This window comes from Panthera pardus, unplaced genomic scaffold (genome assembly GCF_024362965.1).
Source record: "Panthera pardus isolate Hobbes unplaced genomic scaffold, ASM2436296v1 HiC_scaffold_2, whole genome shotgun sequence".
Lineage (NCBI taxonomy): Eukaryota > Metazoa > Chordata > Mammalia > Carnivora > Felidae > Panthera > Panthera pardus.
The window spans coordinates 25,151,588-25,165,601 of record NW_026526765.1 but is presented as its reverse complement, the minus strand read 5'-3'; the positions used below and the strand labels follow the sequence as shown (position 1 = coordinate 25,165,601).

General features: G+C 37.0%; 1 protein-coding gene across 7 annotated transcripts in view; it reads left to right on the top strand.

The window, feature by feature from the left end:
* DROSHA (drosha ribonuclease III) overlaps positions 1-14,014 on the top strand; it is a 124,452-nt gene that overhangs the window by 65,020 nt on the left and 45,418 nt on the right. For all 7 annotated transcript variants that reach the window (XM_019450726.2, XM_019450727.2, XM_019450725.2 and 4 more), the window contains 3 exons: positions 9,253-9,360; positions 9,872-10,010; positions 10,346-10,406. In XM_019450726.2, the coding sequence (XP_019306271.1) occupies positions 9,253-9,360; positions 9,872-10,010; positions 10,346-10,406 (308 nt within the window). The remainder of the gene's footprint in view (positions 1-9,252; positions 9,361-9,871; positions 10,011-10,345; positions 10,407-14,014) is intronic.

Below are 14,014 nucleotides of genomic sequence, written 5' to 3'. Positions count from 1 at the left end.
CACTGAATACTTTGAGTAATCCTGAAGCCTGTGAATAGGTAGACTCATACCTAATTTTTTTTTTAAGTTATTTATTTATTTTGAGACAGAGAGCACACAAGCAGAAGAGGGGCAGAGAGAGTGGGAGAGAAAGAGAATCCCCAGCAGGCCCCGCCCTGACAGTGCAGAGCCTGATGCAGGGCTTGGACCCACGAACCACGAGATCATGACTTGAGCCGAAACCCAAGTCAGATGCTTAACTGACTGAGCCAGCCAGGCGCCCCTCACACTTAATTTTAAGGGAAAAAAACGCACTTCTCTAAAATTCTCAAGGGTTGGGCAGGGGAAGGATTCTCTATTTGGTAACACATTGATGTAGAACCCACTGTTCATAAGTAATAATTGCTACTAGATTGCTGGCAAAAGCCTTTTGATGTTATCTTGCTGCCTCTGAGATGAAACTGTTGTCACACATCTGAGGAGGAGAAACTTAAGTACCAGCCCTTTATTCTAGATGTATAACCTCCCACCAGAGAAGTTACAGGGTTGTTAACGAGGTTAGAAAATTCTATCTGATGCTCCAACCAATGTGAGGAGGAATGGGAAGCTAGGTGTGGGCCTGTAACCTATAATTACATGTGAACTAAATGCAGACTTGAAACTGTGTTTAGAGACAAACTATTGAAAGATTTATTCTGTGTTGCTGTTTATTAGAGTGAATTCTAGGTAACATGGGAGGAAAAAAAGCAAGAATTAAAACCTGAAACCAAGGCTGAAAAATTCAACAGTAGGACTCAGAAAAGGAAGAAAGGCAGCATGTTGCTACAGGATCTGTATTTTAAGAGTGGGGTTCTGCCCACTGAGGTTGAATTGGTATCTTATAGAAGTAGGTGCCTGTACCCTCTGCTATGGTAAGGAGGTAGATGGTCCATGGGAATCAATAAACTGAACCATAAGAATGGAGAATGGATAAATGTGACAAACAGAGACATCAAAAAAGAAGCAAGGAATCTGCCACCATTATCGTTATATAGCCCATATAAGGCTTATCCCAAACTGGGGAGATGAACTCATTGAGAAAACTAAGGAGGCACAGGTGCATGGAGAATTGCTGTTGGTGCTAGGGAGACAAGCTGAGTTGTGGTGGTTGGTCTTTGTACTGGGTAGATCCAGGGCTATATTTGGATGCATTAATAGCTGTGCTGTCTTCCCATAGTAACTCTGGAATGGAATGGAGGGCTGCCTTGCTGGATCACAATAACTGATACTCTCGCTTCATGATTTATCAAGGGGACTGAACAGTGTAAAGAAATATCTCTAGGGATTAAGAGTTTTGGACAACACATTGAAGGAGTCATTTTCTAAGTTTGAACTTGGGAGAGAAAATGGAGATTTATACCTCTGAGAGACATATGGCTTCACAGTTACTGATAACAAATTTTTGGACAATGAGAGGTACTTGATTTTTTTATTTTATTTTTTTGAACTGGAGATGTCGTGCTTCTCGTAATGGAAGAAAAGGAGATTTTGCTTGATGGCTGACTGGCCTGATAGAGAACTGTTAAAATTACATTTTTATTATACAAATTTCAGACATATAAAAGGTCAGGGAGAAAAGTGTAATGAACTCTTTGTAGTCCTCACACGGCCTCAGTGGTTATCAGCAGCATTTCTGTAATATCAAATACCAGCCAGTGTTCATGTTTTCCTGTCTGTTAGATCTGTGTCAGTCTGCTTGAATTGGGATTCAAACAAGATTCATACATTGCGATGAGTTGATGTATTTTAAGTCTCTTTACCCTAAGTTCTCATTCCATTTTCCCTTTGTTTTCCTTGCAAATTTTTGTTGTTGAAGAAACTCAAATCTCGTGTTCAGTAATGGTAGTGTTCCTGCGGTCTGATCTGATCTGAATTTTGCTGATTGTAACTTTATGGTATCATTTAACATGTGCTTCTCTCCCTTGTATATCCTATACATTGTTATAAACTGCTGTCTAATACAATACTACTGGCTACACATGGGTTTATAAACTTAAATTAATTAGAATTAAATGAAATTAGGGGTGCCTGGATATCTGTTAAGGGTCTGACTTAGACTCAGGTCATGATCTCACGGTTTGTGAATTCGAGCCCCATGTTGGGCTCTGTGCTGACAGCTCAGAGCCAGGAGCCTGCTTTGGATTCTGTGTCTCCCTCTCTTTGTGTCCCTCCCCGACTTGTGCTCTGTCTCTCAAAAATAAATAAATATGAAAATATTTTTTTTAGAATTAAATGAAATTAAAAATTCAGTTCTTAGTTGTCCTAGCCACAGTTCAAGCCCTTATTAGACACATCTTGCTATTGCCTGTTATAACAGCAGAGATGCAGAATATTTTCATCATCATAGGACGTTCTGTTGAATGGCACTGATCACTTGTAAGTGTATTTTTTTGCGCAACCTACTCTTAAGTGGTAGTGTGGTGTCTCTCTCCCTGTCTCTTTTTATTGTAAGTGGATTATTTAAGGGTGCCTGGGTGGCTCAGTCAGTTAAGCATCCATCTGACTTCGACTCAGGTCATGATCTCATGGTTCTTGAGTTCGAGCCCTGTGTTGAGCTCTGTGCTGACCGCTGACACCTGGAGCCTGGCGCCTGCTCTGGATTCTGTGTCTCCCTCTCTCTCTGCCCCTCCCCCTCTCACACTCTGTCTCTTTCTCTCTCACAAATAAATAAACATTAAAAAAAAATTGTAAGTGGATTATCCAAACATTTAATAGTTCTTTTAGAGAGTAAATTCTGTTCATAGAAATCTGACTTAATCAGACCATTTTTCAATTGAAGAAATAAGTCTTTGAATTGGAATGTATTTCTCCCCAGTCGTATACCTTATTTTAAAAATTGAAGTATAGTTGACATAAAATTAAATTAGTTTCACGTATACAACATAGTGATTCAGCAACTGTATACATGATGAAATACCACAATAAGTGTATTACAGTATTATTGACAATATTCCCTATGGTATGCTTTTTACCTCTGTGACTTATTTATTTTATAACTGGAAGTTTGTAACTCTTAATCCCCTTTACCTATTTCGTCCATTTTCCCAATCCCCTCCTGTTGGCAATCTCCAGTTTGTTTTCTATATTTATGAGTCTTTCTCTCTTTTGTTATTGTTTGTTCATTTGTTTTGTTTTTTAGATTCTACATGTAAGTAAGTCATAAGGTTTTTTGCCTTTCTCTGTCTGGCTTATTTCACTTAACATAATACCTTCTGGGTCCATCCATGGTCTCTCTTTTGTGTGTAGCATTTTTAGTCACTAATGAATTATGACCTAGACCCAGTAATTCACTAAGAGCTTCCAAAGTGATATTTTAATTCTTTCTGCATTTATTAGTTAGAATACTTTAAAAAAGAATCTTTCCCTCATCAACTATTTGATATTCATACCAAAAAAAGTACTCATTTTTCTTTAATACACTAATAATAGTCCCAGGATAACAATATTAATGGCACCGATTATGGGAAGCAGTTGTTTGGGGGTATTCCTTTTTATCTGTGATTATCTACAGATATGACACAAGGCATGCACACACATTACTGTGGTTTGGTCACTTGTGCTTATATCACAAACTGGGTACACAGATTCATTTATTTCATTTGACTTTTGATTTAAAGTGTTTCTTTTAGAAAGTATTGTTTTGTAAATCTGTAAAATATTTTCCATGTTTCCAAACTCAGGTTTATAAAGCCAAGTCTGTTTTAAAAAAAATCTAACTTGTATCTCTTTCCTCTACTCCTTTCTTGCCCCTCTGCACCCCTAAGGGTAGCCATCTTTTAGAAATGGTTTAATGTTTTCCTTTAATATAAGAAAACACGGACACGCGCGCGCACACGCATGCATACATTCTTTGTATGTTTGGCCTCCCCGCTGTCAAACTGTTTTTTGTTATGTGGTCCCTGTGAGCTCCATTTTCGTTGTTTGTTTGTTTTTTCTTTTTTTCTTTTTACATCTCTTTGTATTCAGGAAGGTTCATAATTCTGTATGAATGGTTATCTTTTTATTAACACCTTTGTAGTCTAATGAAACTTCTCCCTCCCCTCCTATGTGTGTCCCATTGCCCATTATTGAAAATAAATGATTATTATTTCTTGTGCTTCTCTCTCTCATCCAGCACCTAATTTGAAGTGATTATCCTTTTTTTAAAAATGTTTATTTATTTTTCAGAGAGAGAGAGAGAGAGTGAGCACGAGCAGGGGAGGGGCAGAGAGAGAGGGAGACAGAATCCAAAGCAGTCTCTAGGCTCTGAGCTGTCAGCCCAGAGCCCAACATGGGGCTTGAACTCACAAACTGAGAACATGACCTGAGCTGAAGTCGAATGCCCAATTGAGCCACTCTGGTGCCCCTCAAGTGATTATCCTTTTGCTGCAAGTTAGTATTTATGAGACACACAGCAGCCTCATCCCTACTCTTCATGGACTTCACGTTCTCCCCTCATTTTCTGATAGTTGTAGTAATCTGTTAGAGTATTAGGCATTTTCTATAATGTTGACTCACTTATTGATTATCTGTAGTTAAAAATATATTTGAAGGTAATTGCTAGTTTATATGGCAGTGTCTATCCCCCTTGTTTTGATTGTCTGAGCTCCTTTCTGGCAGATTCCTTAAGAAGGGCTTATTGAAACAATTATCCTTAAGGTCCTGCATGTTCCTAACCCTTTGTCTTTAAATATAAAGGCCACCTAAACTGGATTTAAAATTTGTGAGTTATGTTTTCTTTTTTTAACATCTTAAATATGTTCTCTTTGTTATCTGGCATAAAGCTCTGTTGTCAAAAGTGTGATAATATGAATTTTATAAGTGACTTGGCCCTTTTGTCTCAGTGCCTAAAGGATTTTTTTCCTTTAAAAACTAATAATAGCCATACTAGAATATGTCTCAGCTTTTTTGGTTAATTTTTTCAGATATGCCGTATACCCTTCAGTATATGCTTTCAAGTTGTCTTTTATCTCAAATGTTTTCTTGAATTACACATTTCATTATTTTGTCCTGTTGTATTGATTTTCTTTAAGGATTCATGTTATATGCACTTTGTACCTTCTTTGTTTATCTTCTATATCTATCACTTTCTTTTGAATCCTTCATTTCTTTTTGATTTTTTTATTTCTCTAAAATTTTGCCTTTTTCCATCTTTTATTTCTCAAAGGCACTATCCATTGGTTAATTTGCTGTTCATTCTCTTTAGTCTGTATTCTTAAAATGATTTTTTCCTTTTGTGTCTTTTCTCTGAGGTTTGTCACTTTTTTTCAAATCTTCCTTTCCTCCAGTCATTTCATTTCTGAATTAATGTAAATGTAATACTTATTTGTAGGGGTTTTTTTTTTTAATAGCTTCCTTTGTTTTCTTAATTTTGTTTATCTTATTTTGAAATGTTAGGTTACAGCTTTCATCTGTTTTGTTGGCATGTTTTTCTGGCTTTATTTTTTAATTATCTGAGGAATCTTATTCTATTCTTTCCATTTTCTGATAAAATCCTTGGATGGGGTATGATCATGCTTTTGTATTGCTCTTCAAGTTAAATAATGTTAGATAAGTAAGTGAAATATTTTCTCGTACTTTTAGGAGGGAGGTAGAAGTCAGATTAACTTTTCACGGTTAAAGAGCCCCTCCTGCTGCTTTTGCAAAGTGATAAAAGACATGGCTTCATAATATCTGAGACCTGCCCTCTCTGCTTTCCTCCCCTACTTTTATCTGGACTTTCTCTTTCTTTTGCCCTTTATTCTTCCTCTCTTGCTTAAATGTGGCTTTTACTCTCCGTACTTGCTTCACCATGGGACTTTATCCTCGAAGGGAACTTCAGTTTTTAATTTTGAGCATTTATAGGGCCTTAGCTTCTCTGGCAGCATTACACTGTCCTCTTGTACTCACCCGGTAGATTGGAATCTGCAGAGCCCTCTCCAGTTTTGGTCACAGTTTTATTTTTTTTATTTTTAAAAAATGTTTATTTTTGAGAGGGATGGAGACAGAGTGTAAGTAGGGGAGGAGCAGAGAGCGAGGAAGACACAGAATCCCAAGCAGGCTCTGGCCTGTGAGCTTTCAGCACAGAGCCTGATGTGGGGCTTGAACCCACAGACCATGAGATCATGACCTGAGCTGAAGTCATGAATGCTTAACCAACTGAGCCCCCCAGGTGCCCCACAAAGATTGATAATACAAAAAAGGGCACCTAGGTGGGTCAGTCGGTTGAATATCCAACTCTTGCTTTTGCCCTGGGTCATGATCCCAGGGTTGTGAGATTGAGCCCCACGTCAGGCTCTGTGCTGAGAGTGGAGCCTGCTTAAGATTCTTTCTCTTTCTCCCTCTGCCCCTTTCCCCTGCTCATGCTTGCTCACTCCGTCTAAAATAAATAAAATGAAAAAAAAAAAAAAACACAACTGAGCTAGAGATTTTAACAGTCTTATACATAATGTTGAGACTTTGTTGTCTAGGTTACAAGATGGACATGGGTCATATATACCTTTTAGTGATATTCACAAGAAGCACTCATATCTGTAAAGATAAACTAGTATTATTTGGAGCAAGTTTAGAGGAAGTAGTGAAAGGAATCAGAGCTGTTTGACATGAGTAAAGGTTAAAGGAAATAAGACTTAGGTTAATGAAGAAAAGATGTGGAGACATTACCATTAAATGTTTTTTTTGTTTTGTTTTGTTTTGTTTTTTTTGTCCCCAGGGGTATAACTAGGTTTCAAGGGATAAACCTCCAAGAGATAGATTTAGATTAAATGTTAATAATAACTTTCTAATCACCAGAGTACTCTAAAGAGGGTGTTCTTTCCTTTTTAAAGAATTTTTTATTAGAGTGCCTTGGTGGCTCAGTTGGTTGAGCGACTGACTCTTGATATTGGCTCTGGTCATGATCTCATGGTCGTGAGACCAAGCCCCGCTTTGGGCTCTGTGCCAACAGCTTGGAACCTGCTTCGGATTCTCTCCCTCTCTCTCTACCCCTCCCCTGCTCTTCCATTGCGCGCACGCTCTCTCTCTCTCTCTCTCAAAATAAGTAAGTATTTAAAAAATTATTTTTTATTGTTTTTAATTTTTTTTAAGTTTGTTTATTTTGAGAGAGAGAGAGAGCACAAGCAGGGGAGGGGCATAGAGAAAGGGAGGGAGAGGGAGAGGGGGAGAGAGAGAGAGAGAGAGAGAGAGAGAGAGAGATCGATCGATCCAAGCAGGCTCTGTGCCATCAGCACAGAGCCCAACGTGGGACTTGAACTCATGAACTGTGAGATCATGACCTGAGCCAAGGTGGAGAGTCGAATGCTCATCTGACTGAGCCACCCAAGTCCAGCCCGACCCAGCATTTTCTTTAGTAAGTATAGTTGACATACAGTGTTATGTTAGTTTTAGCTGCACAACATGGTGATTGAACAGTTCTATTTATTACATAGTGCTCACTGTGATAAGTGTAGTCATGATCTGTCATTATACGTTATTACAACATTATTGACTGTATTCCCAATACTGTACTTTTCATCTCTGTGACTTGTGTATTTATAACTGAAAGTTTATACCTTTTAATCTTTCACCCATCCTCCGCCCCCTTTCCCTCTGGCAACCACCAGGGTGTTCTCTGTACTAATTTCATTTGTTCGTTTTGGTTTTTTTTGTTTGTTTTGGTTTGGTTTTTTTAGATTCCATATAGAAGTGAGATCATATGGTATTTGTCTTTCTCTGAGTGATTTATTTCAGTTAGCATAATACCCTGAAGAGGGTGTCATTTTCTTGACAGGGGATGATCTCTTACTGGAGGTATTAAAAAAATGATTCATCAGTTTGAGTTCATACTTAAAGAAGATAGTTGCACTGTGTAGTCTTCATGACCCTTCTACCTTGAGTTTTTAGCATCAACTCCCTTGAGCTTTCTGCAATTTAAATGCCTGGAAAGTGATACCAGACATTGGTCACAATTTTGTTTCCCTATTACAATGTTCTTTAATGCAGCACTTATCAGAACAACATGGAGGAAATGCCAATACTTCTGATCATAATGGCATATCTCTGGGAAGCCCTTGAGGGCAGAGAGTGTCTATCTTTTTTCTCTTCCACAACCCTAGTAAGCCTTGCACATGGAGGTGTTCAATATGTATTTATTGAATTGAAATGGAAAAAAGGACTTCCTGTTGATTGGAATTCCTAATTGGGAGCATTGATCTTTCCTTATAAGTTAATAATACAGGAAACTGATTTCTGCATTTTCAAGCAAATCCATTTTCATGTATTTTTAAACAATGCCATCTGAAAATACTTCAAAGAGTAAAATGATATAAAGCGTATGTCAGTCATTTTGTGGGCTGTGCCCATCCTCTAGGTTCTGATGAATAAGATGAATAAGAATGACTCCTTTCTCTCAAGTTCTAGGGAAATATTATTAAGAAAAAGAGAAGGCTATGCCTTTTATGAAATTATTTCCCAATAAGGCATCTTTAGCCAAATGAGAAGTGATTGAAACCAAAGTAAAGGTTCCATGTCCTCAGGTGACTTACCTGTATTGGTGGTTTTATAAAAGTCGTCCTCAGATTATTAGATCATTAAGTATTAAACCTAGAATGGCCCTTTGAGATCATCTGGCTGAGAAGTTCTTACCTGGAGGATAGTGATAGGCTTTTAGGGGTCTGTGAACCCATTAAAATTGCATACCTTTTTTTTTTTACGTGTTTATGCACATAGGCATTTTTCTGGGGAAACAGTCATTTCCTTAGATTCTCAAAAAAGTCTTGACCGTGACAAAGTTTCAGAATTTGTAAGTCCTAATCCATTCTCTTGGAATTAAAGGCAGGAGGCCCAGAAATTCTGATGACTTGCTGAGATTACCCTGCTGTATCCTGTTGAAGCCGGGCTACTCCTACCTGAGTGAGGCTGAGAGGCCTTGTGCTGAGCATTTTTTTGTATTTGCTCATTTCATCCTTTTAACCACCCCCCCCCCCGCTCCCCCCCCCCCCCCAGCAAAAAAAAAAAGTAGCTATACTGATTATTCCCATTCGGTAGGTGAGAAAACTGAGAGAGGGAGGTTAAATAACTCCCCTGTCAAGTCCCACAATTAATGAGTGACAGCAGGAATCAGACCGGGGCACTGTGGTTCCTGAGACTACACCCTTCGTAACTATAGTCCACCACCCCTCATATGGGATTCGCAAAGATGCAATCTGGGATGGAAAATGGTTCTTGTTTGTTGTAAGTTAGATGAAGCATTTTTATAAGTTTTTATAGAGTTAAACATATTGAAATTTTCTTTCCTAGCATGCAATGATGTTGCCTGTTTTGACCCATCATATACGCTACCACCAATGCCTAATGCATCTGGACAAATTAATAGGATATACTTTCCAAGATCGTTGTCTGTTACAGGTAAGAATTACTCTCCTGTACACTCATAATGACAAAATAGGGGTAATTCATCTTGCAGGTTACAAATGGAACATTGAGATTCTCCGTTCTGGGAGATAATGAGGACGTTTAGAAACATAGCTCTCCATTACTCTGGTCTCTGGTTGCCACTTTTAAACGCTTTTTCTCACCTTTTTTTTTTTTTTTTTTTTGACACTGTCTTTAAAGAAACAGGCTAAAATTTGCCTGTCAACCTGAGTCCCTTCTTTCAGCCTTCCCTTCTCTATGGCTCTTCTTTTCAGGTGATGACTATCCTAGTTCTCCTTTGAAAGATGTGAATTTTTAGGTTTCTTTTCAGACGAGGACTTGTACTAGAGCTCTGGTACAAGCTCTGACACTGGAAGAGAGAAGATGGAAAGATGAGGGCTTAAAATTTGACTGGATACATAGATCTCTTTCCTGTTTCATTTGAAAACCATTTCAAATGATGGCACTTCTGAGTTAAACTAAATTTATTTCATTGAAATTTTAGCTGGCCATGACTCATCCAAGCCATCACTTAAATTTTGGAATGAATCCTGATCATGCCAGGAATTCTTTATCTAACTGTGGAATTCGGCAGCCCAAGTATGGAGATAGAAAAGTTCATCACATGCACATGCGGAAAAAAGGTATGTTTGGATTCTATCATTGTATTTTGGCCTGTGTTCTCTATTGTAAACTAAATCCTCATGATATGACTGTTTTATACTCTCATTCTTTACTGCTTTATGACCCATATATAACAGCATTCACTTTGAGCATTATTATAAGGATGGATAAAATTTTTAGAAAAATTTGTTGCTCCTTTTCAAGTGCTTTAAGTAACTTTAGTTGATCACACTTGTAGACATGCAGATATTAAACCTTTTGAAATCAAATTGGGGTAAAGTAGATAATTATCTATCTGTCATATCATGATCCTAGAATGCTTCTAACAGTATTTATTTGTGTATTTTTTTAATAGGAATTAACACCTTAATAAATATTATGTCACGTCTTGGACAAGATGATCCAACTCCCTCAAGGTAAAGTAACTTTTCTTAATAACAGCCTTATTGAGATATAATTCACATACCATATAATTCACCCATTTAAAGTATACAATTCAGTGGTTTTTAGAATGTTTACACAATGGTGCAACACTACTTAATTTTAGAATGTTTTCAGCACCCTGAAAAGAAACCCCATACTTCCTGTTTCCCCTCAGCCTGCCCATCCCCAGGCAACCATATTTTGCTTTCAGTCTGCTTTCAATCTCTATGGATTTGCCTATTCTGAACATTTCATGTAAATGGTATCATACAATGCGGTCCTTTGTGACTGGCCTCTTTTACTTAGCACAATGTTTTCAAGATTTATCCATGTTATAGTATGTGTTAGCACTTTGTTTCATTTTATTGTCAAGTGATACTCCATGGTGTGGGTATGTCATGTTTTATTCATCGTTGATGGGTGTTTGGGTTGTTTCCACTTTTTGGCAATTATGAGTAATATTGCTGTGAATATTTGTGTACAGGTTTTTGTGTGGATATATATTTTGATTTTCTTGGGTATATACCTAGGAGTGGAATTTCTGGGTCATATGGTAACTTTGTTTAACCTCTTAAGTAACTGCCAGACTGTTTTCCAAAGTGGCTGCATTATTTTATGTTCTCAGAAGCAGTATATAATAGGTTCTGATTTCTTCACATCTTTCCCAACATTTTTTATCATCTGTCTTTTGTGAATCTAGCCATCTTAGTAGGTAGGAAGTATTACCTCATTTGTGGTTTTGTTTGTATTTCCCTGATGGCTAATGATGTTGTGTATCTTTTTGCGTGCTTAATTGGCCATTTGTATATCTTACCTAAGAGAACTATCTGTTGGGAATCTTTTCCTGTGTTTAATTGGGTTATTTTAAGTTATCGATTTAGAATCATTTTTATATATTCCAGATATAAGTCTCATCAGATGCAAATTTGCAAAAATTTTTTCTCATTCTAAGGATTGTTTCTTCATTCTTTTGAAGATGTCCTTCAAAGAAAAGTTTTGATGAAGTCCAATTTTTCTGTTACTTCTTGTGTTGCTTATACTTTTGGTGTCATGTCTAAGAAGCGACTGCCTAATATGGAGTCACAGAGATTTACATCTTTTTTCTTTTAAGAGTTGTATAGTTTTTTTCTCTTACATTTAGATCTTTGGTCTATTTTAGAGTTAATTTTTGTGTGTGGCGTGGTGTAGGGGTCCAGCTGCAGTCTTTTGATGTGGATATCCAGTTGTGCCAGCATCATTTGTTGAAAATGCTAATCTTTCTCCACTAAATTGTCTTGACACCCTTGTTGATAATTAATTGATGGTATATGTGAGGATTCTTTTTGGACTCTCAGTTCTATTCTGTTGATCTTTATGTCTGTCCTTATGCTGGTACCACACTGTCTTGATAACTAACTTTATAGTAAGTTTTGAAAATAAGAAATGCAAGATCTCCAACTTTTTTTTCCTCTTCTTCTTCTTTCAAGTTTGTTTTGGCTATCCAAGAACCATTACATTTCCACATGAAATTTTGGATTAGCTTATCAATTTTTGCAAAGAAGCCAGCTAGGATTTTGGTAGTGATTATATTGAATCTGTAGATCAATTTGTGAATGATTACCATCTTAATATTAAGTTCTGATCCCTAAACATTATATATCTTTACATTTATTTAAATCATTTAAAAAAATTTTTTTATTTTGTAAAGGTTATTTATTTTGAGAGAGAGAGAGAGAGAGAGAGAATGAATGGAGGAGGGGCAGAGAAAGAGAATCCCGTGCAGTGCAGAGTCCGATGTGGGGATTGAACTCACCAACTGTGAGATCATGACCAGAGCCAAAATCAAGAGTTGAATGCTTAACTGATTGAGCCACCCAAGCACCCCAAGTCATGTTTTTTTTTAAAATACTAATATTATTGTGTTTTTATTTATTTATTTTTATAATATTTGTTTATTTATTTTGAGCGACACATTGAGCGGGGGGAGGGACAGAGAGAGAGGAGAGAGAATCCCAGACAGACTCCATGCTGTCAGCGAGCGCGGAGCCTGACAAGGGGCTTGATCTCAACGAACCATTAGAGTATGACCTGAACTGAGATCAAGAGTTGGACATTTAACCGACAAGCCACCCAGGTGCCCCTAATTAAGTCATCTTTAATTAATTTAATTTATATTATAGTTTTAAGAGTACATTTTGTCTTTTGCTAAATTTATTCCTAAGTATTTTATTCTTTTTGATGCTATTATATATGGAATTGTTTTCTTAATTTCATTTTTGGATTGTTCATTGCCATTGTAGACAAATAGAATCAGTTTTTGTATATTGATGTTGTATCTTGCAACCTTGATGAGCTCCTTTGTTAGCTATAATACTTTTTTAGTGGATTGTGTAGTATTTTTTTGTGTATATGATCATATCACCTACAAATAGAGGTGGTTTTAGTTTTTCCGTTCCACTTTGGATGCCTTTTATTTCATTCTTTAAACATAGTTGCCCTGGCTAGAGCTTCCAGTATAATGCTGAATAGAAGTGGTAAGAGTGGGTCCTTGTCTTCTTCCTAAAATCTTTAGGTGAAAGCATTTTTTTACTGTTGAGTCTGATGTTAGCTGTGGGTTTTTCGCAGATGTCTTTTTTTTTTTTTTTAATGTCTATTTATTTTTGAGAGAGAGAGAGAGAGACAGAGCATGAGTGGGGGAGGGGCAGAGAGAGAGGGAGACACAGAATCGGAAGCAGGCTCCAGGCTCCAAGCTGTCAGCACAGAGCCTGACGCAGGGCTTGAACTCATGAGCTGTGAGATCATGACCTGAGCCAAAGTCGGATGCTCAACTGACTGAGCCACCCAGGTGCCCCTGTAGATGTCTTTTAATCAGGCTGAGGAAATTTCTTTCTGTTCCTAGTTTGCTGAATGTTTTTATTACGAAAGTATGTAGAATTTTGTCAAATGTTCTTTTTGTTTTTTATTCATTTATTTTTTTGCTATTGAGATGATCTTTTTTTTTTTTTTTTTTTTTTTCATTTATTCTATTCATGTGGTATATTGTGTTCATTGATGTTGAACCAACCTTGCTTTCCTGGGATATATCTCACTTGGTTATGATGTATAATCCTTTTTATATGCTACAAACCTTGCTTTCCTGGGATATATCTCACTTGGTTATGATGTATAATCCTTTTTATATGCTACAAATTTAATCTACTAGTATTGTTGGGGATTTTTATGTCTATAGTCATAAGAGTTATTGGTCTGTAGTTTTCCTTTTCTGTGATGTTTTGTTTGGTTTTATTATTAGGATAGTACTGGCCTTATATAATGGATTGGAAATTTTTATATGTTAATTCTCATTATTGTCTTTCTTGATTTTAAGGGATACTCTCATATATTAACATTCTTAATTTTGTGTGGCCTTAAGCCCCTGAAGAATCTGGAAAGGAAGTGGATTGGGTCTAAACTCATTAACACCCCTGGAAAACTAATGGAGGCAATTGCCTAATGGCTGAAGAGTCTCTGATGTTGCCCTCAGGAAGCTTATCTTTGTGTGTAAAACACAGTGGGTTATACTCTGAAAGCCAATAGAGATTGCTAGAGGGCAGATTTCTTTTTAAAATGGACAGTTGAGAAG